The following is a 26,516-nucleotide window of genomic DNA, read 5'->3' as shown; positions in this document are numbered from 1 at the left end:
GAACTGCCTTTGTAGCTTTGTCAAAAATCAACTGATCACACTTATAGCATATTAAGAAGTAATACTTATGACAATATTAACACAAAGGATGGGGTTATATTGAAGCAAGGAAATGATATCAGAGAGTAACTTGAAGAAATGAATAGTATCAGAAATATTAAATATGTAGGTTAATATATTTTTTATCCTTTTTCCTCTTAACTTTTTAAAAAGACATAAGATTGTATAAAGCAATAATATAACACTGTATTGAGTTTATAATATATAGGCATAATATATATGACAGTAATAGCACAAAGGAGGAAGAAAGGAATGAAAGTTATACTAGAGTTTCTATATTTGTTTTAGAATTGAATTAGTATTCATCTGAGGTAAATTGTGATAAATTAAGATACTAATGTATTATAGTGATCTCTAGAACCACCACTAAGAAACTCGAAAAAGTACAGTTGACCTTTGAACAATGCAGGGGTTAGAGGTGCCAATCCTCTGCACAGTTGAAAATCCAAGTGTAACTTTACAGTTGACTCTCTGTATCTGCAGTTCTGCATCCGCAGATTTAACCAACCAGGGATCATGTAGTACTATAGTACATATTTACTGAAAAAAATCCACGTATAATTGGACCTACATAATTCAAATCTGTGTTGTTCAGGGGTCAACACAAATTAAAATTAAAATGGTACACTAGAAAACATCAATTTATTACAAAAGAAGGTGGTAAAGGAGGAACAGAGGAACAAAAAAGACATGTGATATATAGAAAACAAACAGCAAAATGGCAGATATAAATCCAACAATATCAGTATTAATTTTAAATGTGACTGGATTAAACACTCCAGTCAAAGGACAGAAATTATAAGACTGGATGTAAAAACAAGATCCAACTACATGCTGTCTGTAAAAGAGACACTTTACATTCAGAGACAACGATTTTGGAAAAGTCTCAGCTGTTTCTTCTATACTGCTATAGTCTGAATGTATCCCCTATGTTTCATATGTTGAAATCCTAAACCCTGAGTATTAGGAGGTGGGACTTTTGGAGGTGCTTAAGCCATGATGGTGGAGCCTTCATAAATGGAATGAGTGCCTTAAAAAAAGACCTCACATTTCAGATAGCTCTGAGAAACTGCTCCAAAGAGGTAGGGGGGAAAGGTCAGTATATATGTGATTTTGGTGAAGGGGGAGTACCTGCAATTAAGCACACATTTTTTGCAGAAGGCTTCTGCTAGTCACGAGGAGCAGACGTCACCACAAAGGATTTTAGTGCTTTTCTAGATATGAGGAGATACAAGAATTGAGCTCATAAAATCAGCTCCTGAAAATATCTAACTATCGGAAGACCTGTTCTGCTAGTTTTTCCCAGAGCACAGGGCGCCTCATTTCTGCTCTCCACACTGAACTCCTTTCAGGGGGTGTCGAAAGTCAGCAGCTGCAGTAGCACATGACTTAATCCTTGTAGAGGTAGATGGCAAGTGCTAATGGCAAGTGCCAATTTGTAGTTGACAGTGCCCACAGCCTAATCCCAGAAATTTGTGAATATGTTATGGCAAAAGAGATTTTGCAGATGAGATTAAGGATCTTATGATTGGGAGATTTGCCTGGATTATCCGGGTGGGCCTTATTAAAAAAAAGAGAGAGAGAGAGACCTTACAGGGATCCCTTGCCCCTTTTACCATGTGAGGACACAGTAAGAAGGTGCTGGCTATGAGCCACAAAGAGGACCTCCACCAGAATGAGACCATGCTAGTGCCTTGATCTGGGACTTTCCAGCCTCCAGAACCCTGAGAAATAAATATCTGTTGTTTATAAGCTGCCTGGTCTGTGATATTTTGTTATAGCAGCATGAACGGACTAAGACACACACCATTCTCTCCTTATTTTTCTCTGTAATTCTATTTACACATATGTTAAACTGATATTGCATCAAAGGCCTCTGATGTTTTATTTAAAGAAAAAAAAAATTTCTCTTTGTACTTCAGTTAAGTTTCTTGTGACCTATTTTCAGGTTCACTAAATCCTTTCTTCTGCTGTGTCTAATCTACCATTAAGCCTAGTCAATACTTTGAAAATACATTTTAAATTCTAGAATGTTCATTTTCTTTAGAATTTTCGTTTTTTTGCTTATATTTTTCATCTTGTCACTCATTTTGTCTGTCTTTTTCCTCAATGCTATAACATTTATTATAGTCATTTTAGAGTCTTTACTAATTCCAACATCTGTTCTTCAACAGCCTTAGTTTTCTGACAGCCATCTTGTATTGACTTTTTGCTCTTGATTATTAGATATATTTTCCTGCTTCTTCACATAGCTTAGAGTTTTTCACTGGATGCTGGACATTGTGTATGAAAAAAAGACTGATGTTGATAGACGGATGTCGATTCTACTCCCCGCCTCCAAAGAGCTCATCCTTTCCTCTATGTGGCAGGTAGAGTTAGTGTCTAATTTAGTCAATCAAATCAGAAGTCAAGAGGAATCATGGCTGAATGGCAGCTTCAGTTATCTCAGTTCTCTTCTTGGTTTCAAATGTCTTAAGAATGGGATCAGCCCTCTCTCTTCAGCAGGGCTTAGTGATTAGGGCTTACTTGCCATTTTCCAGTCCCTTCCCCAGCTTCTCATGCTGTTGCTTAAGCACAGCAAAAGTGCCGTGAGTGAGAGTTGGTGAACTGGAGGGATTGGTGGCTTTTAAGATTCCATTCCACCATGCCAGTTCATGTGCCATTTTTACAAGTAGTGCTGTTTTCTCCTGGTCCCAATGAAGTTGCTTGTGTATGACTGGCTTTCTCCTCCAGCCACTGTGGCCAGACTTGGCAGTTGCCCTCAGGGATGGAAGTGGCCGTGTCTTGGTCTCTACCCTGGAAGGTCTCATTGCTCATTGGAATTTAGTTCCTTTAAACTTCATTGTGTTTACCTCTCTTTTATGGCATTAAAGAAAAATGGCATATTGTTAAGCAAATCAGGTGTGTTTCTCTTTATTATCATAGGAATGGTGGTCTTTTGAGATCTTTTATAGCCTCATTAGAAGTGAAACCTCCTTCTGTGCTGACTTTTGAATAAATAATATTGAAAAAAAAGGAACACTGCCTTGGTGATCATATCTTACCATTTTTATTCTTAACCTTTTTTTAAAAAAATAAATAAATTTATTGATTTATTTTTATTTTTGGCTGCATTGGGTCTTCGTTGCTGTGCACAGGCTTTCTCTAGTTGCAGCGAGTGGGAGCTACTCTTAGTTATGGTGTGCAGGCTTCTCATTGCGGTGGCTTCTCTTGTTGCGGAACACAGGCCCTAGGCGTGCGGGCTTCAGTAGTTGTGGCGTGCGGGCTCAGTAGTTGTGGCTCGAGGGCTCTAGAGCACAGGCTCAGTAGTTGTGGCACACGGGCTTAGTTGCTCCGCAGCATGTGGGATCTTCCCAGACCAGGGCTCGAACCCATGTCCCCTGCATTGGCAGGTGGATTCTTAACCACTGTGCCACCAGGGAAGCCCCCTTAACCTTTTTCATAATGTAGAGTAGGGGTCAGCAAACCTTTTCTTAAAGGGCTAGATAGTAAATATGTTGGGCTTTGTGGACAGAGTGGCAAAATCAAGGCTATTATGTAGGTACTTATATGACCATTCAAAATGTACCATTTAAAGATGTAGTAAAGATTATTCTTAGCTCATGAGTCATAGAAAACAGGTGACCATAGTTTCCCAGGCCCTGGTATAGAGACAAATGATAAAACAATTTGACTTTTTTTCAGTGGCCATGGCTCACAGGCCCAGCCGCTCCGCGGCATGTGGGATCTTCCCAGACCGGGGCACGAACCCGTGTCCCCTGCGTCGGCAGGCGGACTCTCAACCATTGCACCACCAGGGAAGCCCCAGATACTTTTAAGAAATTAAATTCTAAGGAGTTCTTTGGTACACCATCTACCACTGTCATCTACAATAATAAGTACCAAAAATGATGATCCTGAGCTGTCAAGACAAGTTTAACTTTTATTTAGTGTAATTGAATTGCATAATAAATTTTAGAAAAATGTTTATCAGAAATATTTTAAAGTTTATATGCCTGAAGAGTTAGTTACAGCCATATGGAAACCTTCATTCAAAAAGCCTCATTCAGGGACTTCCCTGGTGGTCCAGTGGGTAAGACTTCGCCCTCCCAATGCAGGGGGCCCCGGGTTTGATCCCTGGTCGGGGAACTAGATCTCACATGCGTGCCGCAACTAAGAGTCCACATGCCGCAACTAAAGATCCCGCATGCCGCAACTAAGACCCGGCACAGACAAAATAAATGAAGTAAATAAATAAATATTATAAGAAAAAAAAGCATTCATTCTACCCAAGTATTCTACTACATATTGAGCATTAACAATTTTTTTAAAAAAGCTTTGACCCTCAAAATGGGTACAATCCAGTGGAAAACAGGCACTTAGATGTAAATATAAATACAAGGTAGTAATTGCAGTAATGTAGGTTTGCACAAGGTGCCTCTGTAGGGTTGGGGAAAGGTGGCAGGGAAGACTTCAGAGAGAAGATGATGCTTTGCTGACTCTTGAAAACGAATTAAGATTTTGTCAGGTAAACATTTTATTTATCCAGTACTACCATATTGTTGAATTGACTCTTTCAAGGTTATTTTAGAAATGGTTTGACTATGAGGAAACGAACTTAGACACTCATTCTCTCCCTATCTGATTACATACCTGTGAAATTTAAATGATAGTAGGTAAGCAGCTTTTTGTGACTGTTTTAAGAAACCAGTTATCACTCTGTAACATATGTAGTGACTAAATGATGGTTTAGCAAGAACAATTTAATTTCAGCTTTTCTAGAAGTTTATTGCTGTTTTAAATCACTTTTAAAATCTTGTCTCCACCACAGGTTTTTAAAAAAGCATTATAATTACTATAGGAAGAATATTTCAAAGCAGAGACTTTTCTTTTTAGATACTTTATAGATTCAGTAGCTAGTAGGATGGGTGAAGAATCACAAGAATTTTTACTTAGGGTTGGGAGTAGAATTTAAAGGGACAAATCAGACTTTTGTTAAAGAGAATATAGTGTTGAGTTATTTATGTATTCAGTTGTAGCATGTTAATATGCTAGTAAATCTTTTTCTAATTCCTGGAAAATTGGTTACCTTCATGAAAAAACAACTGACCATTTTTTATTTGCCTTTTTAAGAAAGCTCCTCTGGAGATTATATTTTACTGAATTATTGAATACAGGTTTTATTGAGTAGGTAATAAGGATTTTTAGTTTGTGGTAAACAAAAGCTAATGGTGTTTTGAAGACCTAGATATTAGATTTAGTAGATTATTTTCCACAGCAAGCAAGCTGAAATCCTTTATAACATTGATGTTTGATATATAATTTTACAAAAAAGTTTTTTCTCTCTGTATTTTTCTTTTAGCTTTTATTAAGTAACAGAATACATATTGAGAGCTGCAAAAATATCTATATTCGTATCTAGTAATTCTGATACCTGGAAAGACCCAACAGAATTATTTAAAAAGAAACAACTACCTGCAGAAAGATGATTATTACAGCTTATCTTTATTAGCACCCTCCTCCTCACAAAAAACCTGAAAGAACTTTACAGCAATAGGGGAATGACTGGATAAATTATGAAGCAATAGAATATTATATAGCCATATAAAGGTTGTAATTATTAACACCAGTAGAAACATGGGGAAATGTTTATTATAGTCTATTTTTAAAAAAACAAACCTGAATACCAAATTGTTCCACTGTAAGATACCAAGTTGGAAAATTGGAAAAATGAGTAACCGGGATCTTTAGCTAATTTAGATGCCCTAAATACTGTTAGTGTCCCATTCTGTTGGTTCCTAAATGCAGTTTTGATTCTCTCAGGTATGATGATCAGGAGAGACGGGTGAATACAAAAGAGAAGGACGGAAAGTCAGTAGATAGCTCTTATTTGCAAGATTTTCTGTATAAGAAGACAACTTTAAATGTTTATATTTGAGCCTTCATACATTTCCTGAGTCCACATTATGGAAATAATGTTATTGCCTACCTCTTCTCCAAGATTTTACAGTATTTGATCTTATTATTAATTGCGTGATTGTGAATGCTAAATGTGTTGTGACTTTATTTTCAGGATAAGGGAGATCTTGAAGGCATCTCGAAAATTGCAAGGTGATCCAGATTTGCCGATGTCTTTTACTTTGGCCATAGTGGAGTCTGACTCCACAATAGTCTATTACAAACTTACTGATGGATTTATGCTGCCAGATCCTCAGGTCAGTTTGGGGGCAACTATCAGTAAACATTGAAAAAAGAAGAAAGTTATGACATGATTTTAAGTGTGAATCAATCCATTCACAGAACCATCACTTCTTTTGCAATATGAACATTCAAGAAAAAAAAAATGACTTGGTTTTTCATACCTCAGAAATCTGTTCAAAGTAACATGTTTCTAGCTGTTTTCACAAAAATAATTTGACTTCCCTACTCTACAGAAAATTTCATAGTTTCCCAGAGTACTTCATGAAGTCATGATGCATTTAATGATTTGATGAGTAACTGGGATGGAATGTAAAGGCTTATAATAGTAATAGTTCTGAGAACACTTAAACACTTCTTTAAGGAAATGTTAAATTGGTTGACATTTTGACAGGAACAATTTAATAAGTAAATGTATTTTATATGATTTCTTTACATATATTGTTGGCATAATTGGCATGATCACATTACATATCTTCCTAGTTTTGCTTTTAAATTACATTATCTATTGGGGAAAAGGTCCATCCTTATCTTTTTTTTTTTTTTTTTTATGTTGCAGAATATTTCCCTTAGAAGATGACACCTATACTTCCCGATGCTTGCTTTATTCACACAAGATTGGATTGAGACCCATCAGCCTGATTCATCTTTTATCTCAGAGATAGTCAGGGTTGACTTAGCTGGTCCCATTCCATAAGTTTTCTTTTTGAAGAATAAAACTTTCCCAGATAGAAGAATTTATTTTATTCAGAAATATAGGGTAGTTGCTCTAGAACTTTCTCATCTGGAGACAGTTTAATTATAGTTGTATACAAGTTTATGCCTAGGGTGTGTTCAGAAGGGTAGAACATTGTTGAGACTGCCACCTCTTTCCCTTACTCAACCCTCTCAGCGCCTTTTGGTCACTACAGCTAGCCTGGAATGGCATTTCAGGTACACCTTGACACCTGGAGAGTTTACTTTAGTCTGCTTTTTCATCCCCAATAGAAAGTATTCTTTCAATTGGTTTTTTCATGTTGCAATTACTGTCACTTCCCTCTTTGGTTGACTTTAAATCAAAACTAAAAATATGCTCATCCAGAGTGTAAAATTACATGTCTAGATTAATAGGGACCAGAGAATTGCTACCTACAAGAGTACTGGGTCTTTTTCTTCTGTTCTTATTACCACCACCTGTACTGTATCATAAACTAGAATATTACAAGAGAGATAGTAGGGGACAGTGTTAACCTTAAAAACATCTTTCTTAAGTAAACCCAGTTTTTCCACTTTCGTTCATACCTCCCAATTAAGTTGCCTAAGGTATAAACAATTATATGCACAAAGATGTTTCAAGTGACATTTTGGGGCATATAATAATCCAAATTATAAATGACTTAAAAGTTTAAGGCAAGGGTCAGCAAAATTTTTCTGGAAAAGGTCAGAAAGGAAATATTTTAGGCTTTTCAGGTCATATAGGCTTTCTCACAACTTCTCAGCTCTGCTGTTTGTAGGACAAAAATAACCATAGACAGTATCTAAATGAATGGATATGGCTGTATTCCAATAAAACTTATTTGCAAATACAGGGCCATAGTTTGCCAACCACTGGTCTGGGGAGATAGTCAATGAACATATATAGCTAATGAATGGTGTGTTATGTACCCATTAAAAATTAGTAATTACCGAAAAACATGAGAAAATATTTAGTAACAAAAAGCAAGATACAAAAGTATATGAATGTGTATGACTATGGCTATAAATAACACACCAAGTATATAATAAAAAGATGACAAAATAAATTACTAACTGGTTATAATAGGATGGCAGGGCAGGAAATGGATGACTTTGTCTTTCTTCAATATTTTACTTTTTCTCTATTTGTATTACTTTTATAATAAAAATGTTTTAAAATAAAAAAGTGTCCTGAGATCTATATTAGTTATCTATTGTTGCATACTAATATCACCACAAACTTAGCAACTTAAAATAGCACACATTTAATATCTCAAATTTGGGTCCTTTGTAAGGTTGCAGTCAAGGTGTTGGCCAGGGCTGCAGTGTCATCTGAGGCTTCACTGGGGAAAAACCTGCTTTTTCACTCATGTGGTTGATAGCAGCTTTCTGTTCTCTGTGGGCACTTGTACTGAGGACTTCAGCTTAGTGGGGTGTTGGTAAGAGGCCACCCTCTTTGCCACATGAGCCTTGCCAGCACAACTGGTTGTTTCCTCAAAGCCAGTGAGGGAGAGAGAGTCAGCAGGATGGACCTCCTAATATCGTGTAAGGTAGTCATGTACATCCTGTCACCTTTGCCATATTCTGTTGGTTAGGAGCAAGTCATGGCTAATTACGCTGGGAAACAACAATTACAAGAATGGAAAAATGACCAAAAGTAGGAAAATTACAAAATTGTGTAAAGCATCACTCTTGATCTATAGTAGTTCCTGAACTCCTTTCCTTTGATATTTTTTGAATTTTACTTTCCTTCTTGATGGAAGGTCTTGGCAACTCCTTCAGACTCCCTCTGCTTCCCCAGAAGGCCTGAAGATGCACCAATTCAGAACAATATGGGTTTCTGTAACCCTAGTCAGCAATTTGCAGATCTAAGGTTCCTAAAACAGTTTATGATCAGTTCTTAGCGTCTCTGCCATTTGATTCCTTTTGAGGGCTTTCATTACAGTGCTAGAAAAACAGTCTGCATTTTCAGAAAGAAATGTAAGGCTTAATGAACGCTAGATTTGTGTGTCAGATCTGGTGACCAGTGGGCCCCTATGTAACTACAAGACCAGAAGTGTCTTGACTGTGAAAGGAGCTTTCTTACAGAAATCTTTAAAACTAGGTCTTAATCTCACTGTATGTCCTGGGATGTCTACTCTTTTTCAGAATGTTCCCTGTGTACTTGACCGAAGTTGTTCTGTCCAAAGCCAGCCAGATACCTGCTAGTGTGAGTAATGGTCCAGGACAGTTTGGAAATGGAGATGACCCGGCTCTGTCAGTCTCATTTTAGTGAAAAATAGGTAAAGTGATTTCTTTTGCCTGATCAAGTAACTTTGTAATTGCATTTACACTTGTCTTTCTTGTTAGACTATGGGCTCCTTAAGAACAGAACAAAGAACTGTATCTTTAAAAAATTTTTCTAATTGAAGTATAGTTGATCTGCAGTATTATATTTTATCAGTAGTTTCAGGTGTACAACATAGTGATTCAATATTTTTATAGATTATACTCCATTTAAAGTTATTACAGCATGATGGCTATATTTCCTTGTGCTGTACATGTATTCTTGTTGCATATTTATTTTACATATTTATTTTATTAATCCCCTACCCCTGTTTTGCCCCTCCCTCCTTCTCTCTCCCCACTGGTAACCACTATTCTGTTCTCTGTATCTCTGAGTCTGTTTCTGTTTTGTTATATTCACTAGTTCATTTTATTTTTTAGATTCCACATATAAGTCATAAAAAACCATGTCTTTTTTTATACATCTGTGTATCCCACCACCTTCCACAAACTGGCATATACAAAGTGCTCAATAAATATTTGGTGAATGAATGAATGCTGATTGTAGACTTGTTTAATGGTTTACTTTTTGCCTGAAGGCAAACTAAAATGATCCATTTGGACACCAGAGGGCACTGCTAAATAAGCACAAAATTTTCAGACTTCAGGAATGAATTAACTTGAGAAGTGGTGCTCTTGAAAGTTTATTTTCAATCTGTGGGAAATAGCATAAATAAAAATATAAATAAGTTTTATGTGCTCATACCCCCTCCCTTTTTCTTTCTGGCATGACTCTAAAATAACGCTGTCTACTGACATTAAATATGTGACCTGGTTCATGCTTTACTCAAAATATAAATCTATATTTAAAAATCAAAGCTTGGGGCTTCCCTGGTAGTGCAGTGGTTGAGATCCACCTGCCGATGCAGGGGACATAGGTTCGTGCCCCGGTCTGGGAAGATCCCACATGCCGCGGAGCGGCCCGTCCGGAGTCTGTGCTCTGCAATGGGAAAGGCCACAACAGTGAGAGGCCCGCGTACCACAAAAAAAAAAAAAAAAAATCAAAGCTTGTTTGGGGCCAGGGTGGGTGGGTGTTTTTTCCTAGATTATGGTTTTGTTCATATCCACATGCCATGATGCATTTCATTTTTTCCTTGCAAAAGCCCAATATATTAGATAAAATTTCAAGAGCAGATCACCTAGCAACAGATCCCAGCTCTGAAACACTCATTGAACTGGCTAAATCCCAGTGGTGAGAGACATGAACTGCTGCTGTTATACCTATAAACTTTTCCGTTAAAGGGAAGCCCCTCCCTAGATGGGAGCAGGATGGGGGAAAGGGTATGCAGTGATCCCTCTCTAGTGCTGTCTTTGCCTGTGTATTTTGGGGTCCCTAGTGAGTGCACCCTCGGCGCTGGGACGGCTTAGTAGAACGCTGAGTGATTAGGTCCAATGACGCCAGACTGACTTATTTTGCTTCCTTGCCTGGGCCTCTCCAGGAGAATGTGTTCCTAAACACCACAGATCTCTTGTGCAGAACATGAGGGTGGAGGCACTTTGGAATTCTAAGCTACAACTAGAATAGAATAATAATCTACAAAGTTCATGTAATCTGCGGTTTTTTAAAAAACTGAAACAGCTTTACACTTTTATATTCCTGGAACCAAGTGACTTAACCAAAACTTCATGATATTTCATCTTTCTGAGCATTTTAGTTCTGAATTCCTCTCTGAGGTCACTTTTTCCATTGCAGCCCCAGCAGGAGGCCTTTCACTGCTGCAGCACAGTGGTTCCTGCCAAAGTTTATAGTTCTTCTAGACAGAAGCACTTTATTCATCTGCTGTATTTCACCTTGACTCTTCACAGGTGCAGAGTAGTGTCGTATTCTGAACAATCAGTACAATTTTCCCTCCTTTCAGACCAAGGGCTGTCCCATTCCTTACCACCGACACTCCTGCAGCCTAATCGGCTTAATGATCTTTGAGTAAGAACTTGCTTGGGCTAACTAAGGGAAGAGTGTGGGGAAATCACGTGACTTATTGGACGGGTCTGCTTTTAAAATGTTTAGATGATTCTGGAAGATTAAAAATCAATTTAACTAAAATCAAACAAAGATTGGCTTTTTAGATTGCAGAGTACTAAATGGAGGTACTATTAAGGAAGTATTTAATTAAAGTTCATTAATTTATTAACATGCTAATTTATCTTCAGACATTAACTGTGCTTCTTCTGTGCTTAGATGACTGTGGTAAGTGCTGAAGTAACAAAGGTGAATGAGATATGACCTGTGCTCTCAAGGAGCTCAGATAGCCAATTACAACTCTCCTAGCCAAAACTCTAAAACACTGTTGCCAATGTGAGTGAGGAATACCCATCATGCAGTGTATGAAGTCTGAAGTTTATGCGGTTTACTTAACGGTGAAGGGGTTCAACAACTTTTGATAAATTAAACAATTTTCAAACAATCATTGTATGTATATTATTTGTCCCAAAGGACTGAACGTTGGACAGGATACAGAGAAATATTACACAGTGCACCTCTCAAAGACTTATTTTCTGGCTTAAAAGGAGAAAATCTATGTGTACAAGATAACTGAGAATGTTACAAGGCAGTATTACATATAAATGCTAAATGATAATTGTAAAGCAATTTATTCACTACCAAGTACTTCAGTACTCTTTATTTTGATTCTCACAACAGAGCTGATGTTATTTACTTGCTATTGTTAATTTATTATGCTTATTCAATAGGTGGAGAAATTAGGGCACCAAGTGGTTAAGCAACAGCTTCATGTAGTAGCAAGTGAGTGGGTAATGAGAACTAGAGCCAGGTCTCTTAACGTCTAGCCCCCTGTTCTTTTCAGAGTCTTGTATGGTGCAGAGAAATATATTAATGTGTGTCAAACAGGCTTTGGGAAGAAAAAAATTAGCTCTACTTAGTCCTGGAGGGAGTTTTTGTTTGTTTGTTTGTTTGTTTGTTTGTTTTTAGCGGTACACGGGCCCCTCACTGCTGCGACCTCTCCCGTTGTGGAGCACAGGCTCCAGACGCGCGGGCTCAGCGGCCATGGCTCGCAGGCCCAGCGGCTCCGTGACATGTGGGATCTTCCCAGACCGGGACCTGCATCGGCAGGCGGACTCTCAACCACTGTGCCACCAGGGAAGCCCGTGGAGGGAGTTTTTTAGTGATTTAGGGATCAGTTACATTATCCTCTTGGACTCTTGAACAAATGTATCAAAATGTCAAGCTGTGTACGGGTAATTTGGAAAATCATATTCATAGGCAATATATTTATAAGTTTTATTCCAAAGAATAAATACGATCATCTCCATGCTGTTATGTAGGCAAACCTAAAACAATAATTAATGTTAAATGAGAAAGAGCTCAGAAAGTTTCTTTGCTTGTTGGAGCTAAATTTTGGCTGGTACGAAGAGTAGACTCAGGGAACTTTTAAATGATGATTTCACACTCAATGAGGAAGGGTCTTGCACCATAAATATCCCACAGATATGCTTGCTATTGCTTAGAATCCTACCGTAGTTCTATTTCTTAATCATGAAGCTTTGATCCAATTTAATTTGAGAAGCATTTTTGCAGGACCCCATGGAAAGGCCCAGTGCTAAGATTTGGGGGGACTACAAGCCCAAATATTTACTATTAGAGAGTCAACAGGTAAAGTTAATCAGTTGAATTGTTATATGAATTTCTAAATGTTTATTCTCAATTTCTGTACTTGCCTAATTGCAGACCAGCGATATCTTGTGGATTGACACCTGTGTACAGACCACACTTTGAGTAGCCTGTGTTAGAGCTCAGATGAGAAGTGATGAGAGCCTGAAACCCAACAGTAGCCCAGGTATGTTAGGATGGGCAAGATTATGATGCTGCTGGTTCACAACCTGAGGAATTTCCCAGGTGAAATCTGCAACTGGCTCCTGTAGAGAGAGCAAGGAGAGACTGAAGAAAGAGGCAGGCCACTTCGATTGGTAGGTGGCAGTTTTAATAAGCAAGGGAACTTACATACCAGGCTTATCTTGGGCAGCCACAAGATAAGTAGATCTCTGTACCCACCCTCCAGGATCTTAAAAGTTTATATAGAGGCCTTAACTGGATTCAGTCATGTATTCAGTCCAGATGGTCTCAACAACACATTACTATCTCAAGGCTGCATCCTTGAAAATGGCTCCCACTGTGGGAACTGTGGGCAGAGCATACATTATAAGGACAGGGGAGGGGTGAGAAGCCTCCAATTGCCCTGGTCCAGCTCGTGGGTCAACGGGGGGTCGTGTCCTCTTGTAATCTTTTCCAACAGCTTCAGTAAAAACCAGTGAATTAGTTAAACTTATGTTTATTTCTTGCTCACATTACAAGTCCTTGTACATAGACTTGGAAACTGGGAATCAGATCAACAGAACCTCCGACAGCTAGAATGTTGCTGGTTCCAATGGTCGGAAGAAGAAAGTGCTGTAGTGTCACATACAGCAATTGAATACTTCCAGAAGAAGCAGCATGTCATCCCTGCCCACATTTTTTTGGCCAAAGCGAGTCACATGGCTGGCCACGATGAACTTCAAGAAAGAGAGGAAGTGCAAGTCCACTGTGTTCCTGGACTGAGAAGAGGGGATAGTCAGAGAACAGCACTCCCAGATAATGAAAAGCAGAGGAAAGGTAGCAAGGAGGTAAATTTAACAACTGATTAGCTCTGGGAGCAAAGAAGGGGGGGAAGTTAAACCTCAGACTATTCCCAGTCACTTACTTATATGTGAATGGGTTTCAGGTTGCAATGGGGAGATAGTGAGAGGACTTTATAAGAGGGACACAGAGGTGGGAAAAGGGCCGACCTAGGGGCTGAGGGGGAGAGGAGAGTTTGGAAGAGAAACTTCCCCCACTTTTATAGTCAGGTTCTAGATTTAATAGCTGAGCTCCAAAGAGAGATCTTTTATGTAGCAGGAACTCAGGATCACTGTAGACCTTACTCTTCTCTCTCTTCTGATGCACCATGGGCTGTTGCACAGACTATGTTTGGTCTTTACTTCCTAAGAATGGGGGAATGGGGGGAAGAATTTGTGCTGGTAGCGTAGGGGATTTAGTTGAATCCTGCTAGAATATTTCTGAAGGAAGCTGGTTAAATATGGATGCACAGATGGGACTGGGTTTGTGAAGAACCTGGGGGCTTTTTTCGGGGGCTGGATAATTATCTAATGAGATCACAAACCTGGGGTATTCGTGTAGATGTAGGGGGCTTTCAGAGTGTGTTAGCATGGGCTAGGGAGAGAAAGTTGGGAGTAGACACTAGTCCAGGGATTCCCATCAGTCCATGTTGGCATTGGCTGAATTGAGTATCATCCCGCAGTGCTTCTGTTCCACCTAAGTCACTGCTGTGTCCTCCTGATCTCTGGCCACAAGATCTTTCAGTACTCTTTCAATACTCTTGGGCACTTAGAAAATATTTCGTTCTTTCCCTGAACTCCATGGCACGTGGGGGGGAGCTTTTCGGCCATCTCGGGTCCTCTCCATCCCGATATGCTTTCCTAGCCAGACGTTCTTCTCTGCTGTCTCAGTAAAATGCTAGGTGAACGACCATAAGGGTCTGGGGTCTGTGAGGTTCCACCTGAGCCTGCAGGCAGCAGCGGGTGGCTGGGGGACGGCTGCTGGCCACAGATTCTCATCTTGGATGAGAGGATTTCCCCTGGAGTGTCTACTGTTTCTCCTCTGCAGTGGGAACTCAGCCAGAGGGGGTCAGGGCAGAGGGAACGGAGTACAGGCCTCTGCTTAGTGACCCAGTCAAGGGTCTAGCTCTTCTGCTTTTGCTCTCACCTCTCCCCGCCACCAGTTTTTTTTTTTCTTTTTTTCCTAGTTTTATCTTATTTTAGGAGTAGGAAGATACTATGACCATTTCCAGATCTATTTTTCTTCCAAACATATTGTTTTTGCCAAGATTTCAGGTTTTGAAACTCAAAAGGCAAGAATTTTCCTCTTTTGTTCTGTAGTATAATCCCATCCCCAACGCAGTGTGCCAAGAAAGGCTGTATGGGAAGAGGTTCACAGGTAACAAGAATTACCGAGAAGGGAAAACATTTCAGTTAATACATCAAAATATTATCCTTCTACATTTGCCAACAGAAGGTGTTAATTATTGTTAACATGTATATTTATACTCACAAGAACTACGTAATTTCCTTAGTGTATATAATATCTTACCAATCAGACCGTACCCTACCTATTGGTAATACAGTACTTGGCACGGGAATTCCCTGGCAGTCCAGTTAGGACTCAACACTTTCACTGCTGGGGCCCAGGTTCAATCCCTGGTGGGGGAACTAAGATCCCACAAGCCGCCAGGCATGGCCAAAACAAAACAAAACAAAACCAATACAAAAAAACACTTGGCACAGAGTAAGAGCTCAATAAACGTTTTCTTTGATCACATTCGAGTTTATAAATGGACTGCTCCTTACCCAGTCCTATCCCTGCCATTCTAAGGGATAAAACTGCCTTTCTGCCCCGTCAACCGCATGTAGAAAGGGAGCCCCATGTTCCATGGGCCACAAGAAAGATGCTATATGCTCTTGTAAACATGCTTATGCTATGAGATACATTATATTTTGATCCTTTTCCTTAGTAGTTTTGAGAAATCAAGACAGAGGTTTCTAAACAAAATATATCCACTTAATATTTTATTACACATTCTTTCCTGTGCCAAACCTGTGCGTTTTTACTTATCCAACAGCTTTTGGAGGGAATGTAGACATGAAAACATTGCTAAATTTGGAAACTCTACTTAGAAATGGCAATTCCCTACTCACAATTATTAAATTAAAGTTAGGTTTAAATGAGTATCATTCACCCACTTTGGGCCTTACTGTTCCACTTCTGTAAAATGAAGGGGTTTGTGCAGACAGTGTGAGATCCATTCTATCTTAAATGTTGGTCCACCTGTAATTGAAAGATCTTGCTGCATAAACCTTCCCTTTTCTTCAACACTTTCATCACTCTCTTCTCACCTCCACCGCTGTATAAAAAAAAAAAAAAGTTCTTCCAATCATGGGCTTTGATAATCTACCATGAGAAATGTGCTCATTTGAAGTTTTGAAGCTCAGGAGGCTTGAAGGGCAGAGCTTTGACTTCAGACCATCCAGAGTGACATGGGAGAGGTAGGTAATCTCTTTGAGCCTCCGTTTCTCATTTGTAAAATGACGGACAAAATATGTCCTTCTAGGTTGTATTTTCCTTGCACGATGAAATGACTGTGCGGGGATAAACAAAGCCCTGCACATAATAAGCTATCCGTATCCCGTTCCTTTGCAGTCTCCAAGCACTTCCCATTGGTGTGCAAGTTGCCAGCTTAGGAGGGAATACAGGTAAATCGCTGGGAGCCAGGCCTCCAAGGAATGGGCCCTAGGTGCCCACTAGGGTAGGAAGAGGATGCAGGAGGGCACCAAAGATAAACTTGGCTCCTGTCAACTTTATCAGGCCTAACCCTGCTGCTGCTGCTGGTGGTGATGATGATGATGGTGATAACATTGTTTGGTCCCATTTTGGGGAACCTTTCAAGTCAGATAAACTGCACAAGAATAAGACAACTACTAGCTAGGTAGTTGGCGGCTTACATCAAGTAAGGGAAATTTCCACTACAGGGAAGCTGTACTGGGATAATTCACTGGGATTGAAAGCAACTGAGTTAAACTTAGCTCAGCACAGCACAAAAACACATTGAAAAATTCCCTCAAAATAGAAGCTGGAATGTTCAGGGTGGGTTTAAGTCATGGGCCCTGGCATGGAGCCTTCTGTTGATGGTAGGGATTGGGCCTCTTCTTGAAGGAATGAATAAGTAAAGAAACATGATATAATAACTAACAAACTGTATTTGTAGAGCCTGCTTACATTAGTGTGGGGGACGTAGGGACTTTATTTTGTTTTCCTCTGTGTCCCCAGAGCTTAGAACTGTGCCTGACATATAGTGGGTGTTCCCTAAATATTTGTGGAAGGAAGTAAACAAGTGAATACATCTAAAATAATGGCAAGTGGTAATAAATGTTATGAAGAAAGTAAAGCAGGGTGAGAGGGTAGAATGCAACAGGAATGCAACTCTAGTTAGAGAGGTCAGGAATGGCTTTTCTCTGCAGGTGACATTGGAAAAGAGACCAGAATGCAGTGAGGGAATGAGTCTTGCAAGGATTAGTCATACAAGGACTAGCATTGCAGGCAAAGGAAACAGCAAGTACAAATGTCTTGAGGTGAGAGCATGATGGGGTCTTAGCTTCTGCATATTCAACAAGCTTTCAGGCAATGCTGAAGCAGCTGGTCTGTGGACCACACTTTGAGGGGCAAAGGTTTGGTCTAGAGCCTGACCATGGAGTCTGTAGCTGATATGAGGAGGTCAAGGAACTGAGAGGCAGGGTCATTGCACGTGAAAAAGAAGATGAAAAACTGCATATGCAAGATAATATTATTATGTAAAATTATATGCAAAATGGATATTAAAAATATCAGTAATGTTTTCCTCAGCGAGGTCACATGTCAGGTGATTTAAATTCCCTTCTTTTTAGATTGTTCCAAAATTTCTGTGTGTATTTATCAGAAAAATTTTTATTTCTAAAAAGTTAATTTTAAAACAGGAAATGTTTTTGGATAAGACACTGAATTCAAAATGTGTGAAAACATTTCTAATTAAAAAAAATTTTTATAGACATATGGGAATCGACTGGGGTTTGTTAGAAAAAGTTTCATAGAGGGGATCGTTTTGAAGTGAATCTTGATGTCTAAGTAAGTGAAACCTAAGTTTGAGCTCTTAGCAACTTCTCTTCTCTCTTCTTTTCCTGTCCTCGGGTGGAAATGTGGAGGGATTTAGGGCATGAGTGGTGTACTAGTTATCTATTGCCATGTAACAGATTATCCCAAAACTCAGCTGCTGAAAACAACAAACATTATCTCACAGTTTCTGTGGTTCAGAAATTTGAGAGCAGCTTAGCTGGGTGATTCTGGCTCATGTTTTCTCATGAAGTTACAGTGAAGACACTGGCTAGAGCTGTAGTCATCTGAGGGCTTGACTGGGGCTGAAGGATCCACTTCCAAGGTGGCTCATTCACATGGCTGTTGTCAGGAGGTGTCAGTACCTTGTCATGTGGAGCTCCCCATAGGGCTGATTCATTGAATCTCTTAATGATAAGGCAGCTGGCTTCACTCAGAGTGAATCATCATTAAGAGAGGTGGGTGGGGGAGGGGGAGAGGAGGAGGAAATTCCAACACTTTTTATGACACACTGATATTTCTGCTTTATTCTATTTATTTACTTAGTCACTAAGTCCAGTCCACACTCTAGGAGAGGGGAATTAGAGTCTACCTTTTAAAAGGAGGAGTGTCAAGGGATTTGGGCATATATTTTAAAGCCATCACAGGAGGAATAGGGTATGATAGTTCAAGGGCATTCTAATTTTCATTTAAAGTGTGCTGTATAAGATTATAAAATACCATAGCTTGCTTTGTTAGTCACTGAGCATGCCTGGTGTTTAGCACAGTATGAGATGGAAAACAAAGGGTAAGAAAAACATCTAGAACATAATGCAAGCCACATATGTATGTTAAAGTTTTCTAGAAGCCACATTAATAGAGGTACAAACAAGTACAATTAATTTTAATAATATATTTTTAACCCCATATACGCAAAATATTTTTATTTCAACATGTGCATATTCAATATAAAACGGAGACATCAGTGGTTTAATGGCTAGGGGGAGCTTACATATCTGAAGCAAGGTCCTGGAGTGACACCTCCCCCTCCCCAACTGTGGCAGCAGAAGCAGGCAGGACCTCACAGCAGTCTCTGCTCCTGGTGGGAGGGGGAAGTTACCAGTTATAGGGGGAATTGAGTTTGGCTCATCGGTTGCCAGGGAAACCAGCAGGTGGGCGTGCCCCTCACCACTCCTTTGACAAACTATCATAGTGGAGATAGTTCTGATCTAAAGATTAGAGCTGGCTGGGGCCAGGGGCAAGTACATAGGCATTTACTGATTAGGCTCTATGATTTAGAGGGAAGGTCAGTCAGGTGAGTAGGGTGTAGGACGGGTCAATCAGGGGATGTACAGAGAGCAAGAGAACAGCCTTCTTGGGTGGCCTGGTCATACAGATAGCAAGGAGGTGGGTTGTTCTTGGATGTGGAAAAGTAGGTGGTCAGAAAACAGAGAAGCCTAGAATGATTCCAAGGTTTATGGCTTAGGTGATTGAGAGGATACAAAAAGGAAATACTGGACACAGAACATATTTTGTTCTGGGAGGATGGCAAGGGAAGATTACAAATGTAGACTTGGAAAAGTTTTGATTGAGGTAATTGTGAAGGACAGAGGTGGAGATAACTGGACAGTTGCATGGGTGGATCTCGGGCTTAGCAGAGAAAACTAACTTCAAGTAGAATCATCACAACGCTTCTTCCTTCTATATAACACCACTGTGAAACACTATAGAAAGTTCCAGTCTTCTCACTTGCTTACGGTGGAGGCAGAATAAGCTGAGGAGGAAGGAGCAGAGCCCCTCAGGATAGGCCTGGGGGGCCTGCTTTCCTGGCCCACTGACCTGGTCCCTTGGGAGCAAGAGGGATGCCACAGGAGCCACACTAAGTGGTCATCTTAGAGAGAGGCAGGAACCCCTCAGCCTCCCATTGAGGGGGAAAAGGAGAAGGAAAGTGTCTGGATAAGATATTAGAAGTTAAGAATTCCTGTCCTGGAGTGTGGTTGTTCACCTCGTATGTTGTCTCCACCTCTGACAGTACGTTTCCTGTCAGTGAAGTGTGTCCAGCCACTTCTTTTCATTACTAGATGTGATGCTTTAATGCCAGAGTTGCAAACCAAAGTACCTACAAGGTAGACAACATGCAGGAGTGAAGCAAGTGCAGAGAGAGCGTGACACACTCGGCCAAAGGGAGCAGTTGCCTCTCAGCTCCTGGAGATTTTTGTGAAGTGGCAACATGGACCTAGTTGCCAGATATTCTTATTTTTGTGTGTGTGAGTTTTTTGTGTGAAGTTTTCACACATTTAAATGTCGGATAAATTTTATTTAAAACCCCAAAACCAAATAAAACATGTCTTCACGCTCCAACTAGCCCATAGTCCACCAGCATTTGACATTAGTCTGAACACCTTTTTTGTGTCTTTATGTATCACGCTTAATTGTGTTTTTCCACTTATGTTTCCTACTGTAACCACCAATTTTGTGTGGGTTGCTTTTGTGTGTTTGCTTTTTTGTTTTGATTCTCTAAGGAAAAATATAATGGGTCAGACCGTATTTGTTGATTAATCTGATTTCTGGAAACTGGACAGAACTATGTGAGGTAATGAGGCCCTTCAGTCTTTTAGGGACCTGAAACAGCAGACCACACAGAAAACGGCATATTCCTCTGGCAGATTTCGGCCTCACAATTGGAGTGGGAGAGGAGTAGCCAAAATGCACTTGGCCGTGTCTTGGTGATAACTCCTCTAATAAGGTCACAGATTATTTAAAGTAGATCCTGTGTTTAATAGCAGGATGAAACATGAAAGTCATTCATGAAGGTATTAGGTCTCATGATGAAAAAACACTCTTTCCAGTGCTCAAGGCTAAATATATATATATTTTAAATTGAATGAAGAATGAGGTAAGAGAAAATACAAGAAGAAAACTAGTGAGGGAAAATAGGAGAGAAATACATGGGATAAAATGGACATAATATGCATTACCCATGGATATTATGGAGCTATACGTCTTAGGTTTACAGAAGAGAAACAATGCTTCTCTTATCGTGCTCCTTATTCCTCTTCCTTCTTTCCTATCCTATGGGGCAGAGTTGCTACAGATTGACAGGATTCTAGGACACTGGACTGTGTTTGCCAGTAGGTGCATTAAAAGATCATGGACTGGGCTTCCCTGGTGGCGCAGTGGTTGAGAGACCGCCTGCCGATGCAGGGGACGCGGGTTCTGCCCCGGTCCAGGAAGATCCCACATGCCGCGGAGCGGCTGGGCCTGTGAGCCATGGCCGCTGAGCCTGCGTGTCCGGAGCCTGTGCTCGGCAACGGGAGAGGCCACAACAGTGAGAGGCCCGCGTACTGCAAAAAAAAAAGATCATGGACTGTCCATTAAAAGATTGTGCACAATGTCCACAAAAAGACTTATACACATATGTTCATAGCAGCTTTATTCATAATAGCCCAAACTAGAAACAGCTTAAATGTCCATCAGTAGGTGACTGGATACTGAGCAATAAAAAGGAACAAACTACTTTTATATATATATATATTATTCATAAAACATTGTGTTGAACAAGAGAAGTCAGAGCCCAAAGAGTTCATACTGTATAACTCAATTTATGTAAAACTCTAGAAGAGGCAAATCTAATTTATAGGGACAGAAAACAGATCAGTGGTTGCTTGGTGCTTGCGGTGGGGGGCATGTAATACAAAAGAGCGTGAAGGAATTTTCAGAAGGGATGATGGAAATGATTATATCTTGATTGTTGTGGTGGTTACATGTGTGATTATAGTTTCAAAACTCATCACACTTACACTTCAAATGGGTGTATGTTATTTTATGTAAATTATACCTCCATACACTTGATTTAAACAAAGAGGTCCTGAATAAAGATAGAGTTCTCTCTGGTGCTCTCCTGTACCTCTTTAACCTGTGCTGCAGAAACTGTCAATAGATTTAGCTCACCTTTCTGCTTCCATGTGACTTGAATGAGGGAAAAGTCAGGGCCTTCCTGCTTAGAACATGCCCAGCTAACCTTTTGCTCTTATCTTGCATCATGAAGCCTTTTCATTTGTTTGGTTTTCGGTCTTCATTTTTGGCAGGTGAGGTGTGGTAAAATCCTGAAGTTGAGTTTGGACTTACAGGGAGAAAAGGTGTTCCGTCTCTAAGCCTTCAGACTTGCTCATGTGCTCCAGCCCAGCTTACAAAGCCTCTGTGCTGGGGTAAGAGCCCAACTTTAGCTGAGAATGGGACACTTACTTTCCTTTACCATTGTTCTTTGGGTATATAGCTCCCTCAGGGACGTTTCGGAGAAAGATGGCTGAGGTTTAGGACATGATTTTGGTAATCCTAAAACACTTGGATAAATACTATCTAAACATCATAATTCTTTTTAAAATAAGTCTTCCACAGGCATACCATGCTTATTCAGGCCTCACTGCCTTTGCACATATCATTGCTTCAAGCAGGAACGTCATTCTCCAGTCTTAATACCTCTCTGGGCTTGTCAGATACTTATTTTTTAAAAATCCAGCTTGGGTCATTGTCCTTAATCCTTTCCACGCCCCAGTCTCAAAGCAGATCTGTGTATTTCTTGCTACATCGTGCAAAAGAAGAGACAGGGGCTTGACTGTCATACAAGTCTGAATTCACATCTTGACCTGCCACTTGATCTGCCACTATATATATATAGTCACTGAGGTTTAGAGATTGATACACATGTTTATGTGTTCTTTTCATTTCTGAAATGGCGATGATAATTCCTACTTTTTAGGCTATTGTATATATTATGAAATAATTAAAGTACACAATTTAAAAAATGAAGATGAATAATATATTCTAGCTATTATTATTAGACACTGGTGGCAGAAACAGCTCACAGGCTGTTCTTGCATCTGGGTGTGGACATATGGCATGGAGAAAATGGAATGCGAGTGCTGTGTGTCACTCCAGGGGCAAGGATTTTAGAAGAGGGTGTCCCTTCTCCCCTCTCTTTTCCTTTCCATTGGCTAGAAGCAGAAAACAAAGGGACCATAGGAGATGGTGGGACCACAAGATAGATGGAGCTTGGGGTCCGTAAATCACCACCTGGAAGAAAGCTGTCACCCAGTAACACCTGCCTTGGACTGTATAAGGAAGAAACAAGCTTATTTTGTGTTGGGTCCCTGAAATTCTGGGGTTTATTTATTATAGCAGCTTGTGTTAATTACCTTAGTGAATTTAGAAATGGGCACTTTGAAGTGAGGGTGAATGTAAGAAAAACCTAAAATATGTTGCATTGACTCAGCAGCTGGATGGTGGGTGGCACAGGCACTGATAGTGAAGGCTGGGAAGATGGAGACCAATGGAAGTGATGGCAAAGCATTTGGTAAATCTGTTGTTACTGATAATTTCAAAGGCAGGCCAAGTGCCTTACAAGCCTTTTTCTCCAAGTGAGAGATAGCTTATCACTTATTGCGTTTAACAAAGTATCACAAGACAGAGATATGCTGCTCAGGCAAGAACTGGTTTGTATGACAGCAGAAATGAAAGGGACCAGATAGAGGCCAGAAATTTGAGGCTTCACAGGACTGGAAGGGAAAACTACTTATTGGCTCAAACCAGTAGAAGATGCGGCTGAAAAAAGGCTTGAACAAGAGGTGCATTTAAAAATCTCAATTTACTAGATGCCATGCTAGCTTCTACAGAGGTTATAAAATAACTAGGGACTGTTCTCTGCCCTCGAAGAGGGCAATTTACAAAATTGCAATTTACAAAAAAGGATAAAACATGTACAAATGACTGTAGTGGACACAGTTAATGATTGAAATATTTGTTGCTATGAATAATGGAGGAATTACAACCCTCTGGCGGGAGCCCAGAGAAGGGGTTCTCAAGGGTGCAAGGAAGCTTGGGCCTTGTTTACCCATCAAGCCCTCAGAATCATGAATGAATGAACCTCAGTCATCTTTCAAATTCATCTTTACCTTTTCGAAATATTAGAGTTCAAGTTTGGTCTGTGGAGTAGGAGCTGATACCTGGCGCACTGGAGGATCCTTTCAGCCAGCCCATGACTTCCCTATTGACATTCTTCCCTGACTTCACAAGTAGTTCAGGCTAAGACGTGCTCAGCTTGCCTCCTTAGGGCCTCATTTCTGTAAAGGTAGAAGAGGACCCTGCTATCCTCATCCCTCCTCAACTGCCCCGAGGCTATGAGATGGTCCAGATCTTAAAGCACTGTGTGTTTGCAGAGATTGCTTGTTTTTATTGTCTCTTGTTTTTTTACATCTTTATTAGAGTATAATTGCTTTACAATGGTGTGTTAGTTTCTGCTTTATAATAAAGTGAATCAGCTATACATATACATACATCCCCATATCTCCTCCCTCTTGCATCTCCCTCCCACCCTCCCTATCCCACCCCTCTAGGTGGTCACAAAGCACCAAGCTGATCTCCCTGTGCTATGCAGCTGCTTCCCACTAGCTATCTACCTTACGTTTGGTAGTGTATTTATGTCCATGTCTCTCTCTCGCTTTGTCACAGCTTACCCTTCCCCCTCTCCATATCCTCAAGTCCATTCTCTAGTAGGTCTGTGTCTTTATTCCTGTCTCTCTTGTTTTTTTAATAATCATCTTTGGGCAAAGAATAACAACTTACAGCTTCTTAGTGTCTCCTGGCATGGGCCTAGTACATTTTTATCTTGTTTTTATTGCCTCGTTGGCTGCAGAGAGCACTTATCTAAATATAGAAAGGTACACCGCTATGGAAAGGACTGGAATAAAATAACATTTTCTTTCCAATCAATTCCCTTGCATCTTCTAGTGAACACCAGGTACTGTTCTTTTGTCAGAGTGGCAAGAGTGGGCAGCAAAAAAGAAATGATATTGAATTGTGGAGCTTTCCAAAGTAGAAGTCAGTGACTGCAAGGCCTTCCGAGGTAGCGGGGCCAAGGTAGTTAGTGCTCTGGGCTGGCTCTCCTGTGACCTTGGGCGAACCACACAATGACGGTCAGCAGCACACACCTGTCCTTTGGAGGAAGGGCAGTATAGTGGAAGGGGCGCAGGCTTCAGCAGACCCAGATTGGATCTCCTGCCCAGCCCCTTATTTACGGGTGACCTTGGGCAAATTACTTAAACTCATGTATAAAATGGGTGGTACTAATAAAACCTATCTCTTAGGGCTCTTATAGGGGTTAGATGAGGTGAATATATGTAAACTATTCAACACATTTTCAAGAAATGGTAGCTATTACTTTTTGTAGGCTGGTATTTTATAGCATTAATGTTTCAAATGTGACCATATTTTCAATTTTGTTTCTGGGGAAATTATATAAATTTATTCTTGATAATAACAAATAGCAGCTCTTATCTACCATATGAATCAGATACAAGTCTCTACCTTCATTCATTCTGGAGAGAGGGTTTCATTGCTGGAGGCAGCGCTGTGTAGTGGTTAGAGCGGGGTCTCTGGCAAGAGTCTTTGGGGCTCAAATCCTGGGGTGTGATCTTGAACAAGTTGCTTAACTTCTCTGGGACACAGTCCTTTATCTGCAATTCCAAAATGAGATTTTTTATGAGCTTTAACCCACTTTGCATAAATCTTCCTAGTTTTGTGCAGAAATATTGTGATTGAGTCTAGGGGACTCCCCAAGACCCTGAGGGGGTTCTGTAATATATGTTACATGTGCCATGTTATCTTTATTAAATCTGAATTCTGAATTTCAAAACTCATCTGGCTCTAAGGATTTTGGGTAAGTGACCCATGACTCACCCTCATAAGGCTGTTTTGAGCTACATTAACTTCATGTAAGCCTCTGGGAATCCTATTGGCTATTATTGTCATCCTTGGAACAATTCTTTGAGGCAGCAATTATCATCCCATTTTATAGATGAGGACAATAGGGTATAGAGACGTTAAGCAGCCAGATAGCTCATAGGTGGTAGACCTAGAATCCAAACAAGACATTTCTGACACCAAATCCCATGCATCCTATTGAAAGATTTATTCCCAGAGCCCTGCACTTGCCCTGGCTGAATTACTCCCAATTAAGTTTCCACTCAGAGAAGTTAGGAAACACCATCAGCTGGGGCTGCCCTTTCCAAACATCTCCGCAGGGAGACCAGCTCTGACGTGGGCTCCCCACCCTCTTCTCATGGCCGTGCAGAGGAGGGAAGAGTAGGGGTGCTGGTAAGGCTCCCCACAGGGGGCTGCCAATGACACAGCATGATGAGAGAGCCTGGCCTGCACACTGTCCTGCTGCACACCTCTGTCCATTTCTCTGACGGCCACCCTTTCTCAGTTTGCTTTCCTCCGGAAGATGACACTGAGAAAAGGGTTTCAGTGCAAGTAGTTGATTTGTGAAACACAGGAAACACCATTTGCCATTTGGCAGTGAAGAAGGGAAGGGGGAAGCAGCCAATAATAGGTATATTATTATTCATTTCCTACTGCGAGTAACTGAAACTCCACAGGGAAACGTGAGGTCACAGTGTAAAACATATGGCTCAAAATGATCCCACCCAAGGGATGAGGGAGCTGAGTTATTTATACCCCATCCCTGGAGAGACATTGGTTGAGGGTTACTCCCAGGGACGTCCTTGGCAGACAA

At 40.3% G+C, this 26,516-nt stretch overlaps 1 protein-coding gene across 1 annotated transcript in view; it reads left to right on the top strand.

The window, feature by feature from the left end:
- TSEN15 (tRNA splicing endonuclease subunit 15) overlaps positions 1-26,516 on the top strand; it is a 149,445-nt gene that overhangs the window by 29,223 nt on the left and 93,706 nt on the right. The window contains exons 4-5 of the mRNA XM_022593350.3: positions 6,113-6,254; positions 6,797-13,070. Of these exons, the coding sequence (XP_022449058.1) occupies positions 6,113-6,254; positions 6,797-6,817 (163 nt within the window). The 3' untranslated portion in view covers positions 6,818-13,070. The remainder of the gene's footprint in view (positions 1-6,112; positions 6,255-6,796; positions 13,071-26,516) is intronic.

This window comes from Delphinapterus leucas, chromosome 1 (assembly GCF_059928025.1).
Source record: "Delphinapterus leucas isolate spDelLeu-1000000601 "Yukka" chromosome 1, BTC_Dleu_Yukka2, whole genome shotgun sequence".
In the NCBI taxonomy this organism is placed as follows: Eukaryota; Metazoa; Chordata; class Mammalia; order Artiodactyla; family Monodontidae; genus Delphinapterus; species Delphinapterus leucas.
The sequence above is the reverse complement of the archived record's forward strand: the minus strand, read 5'-3'. Positions and strand labels throughout refer to the sequence as shown.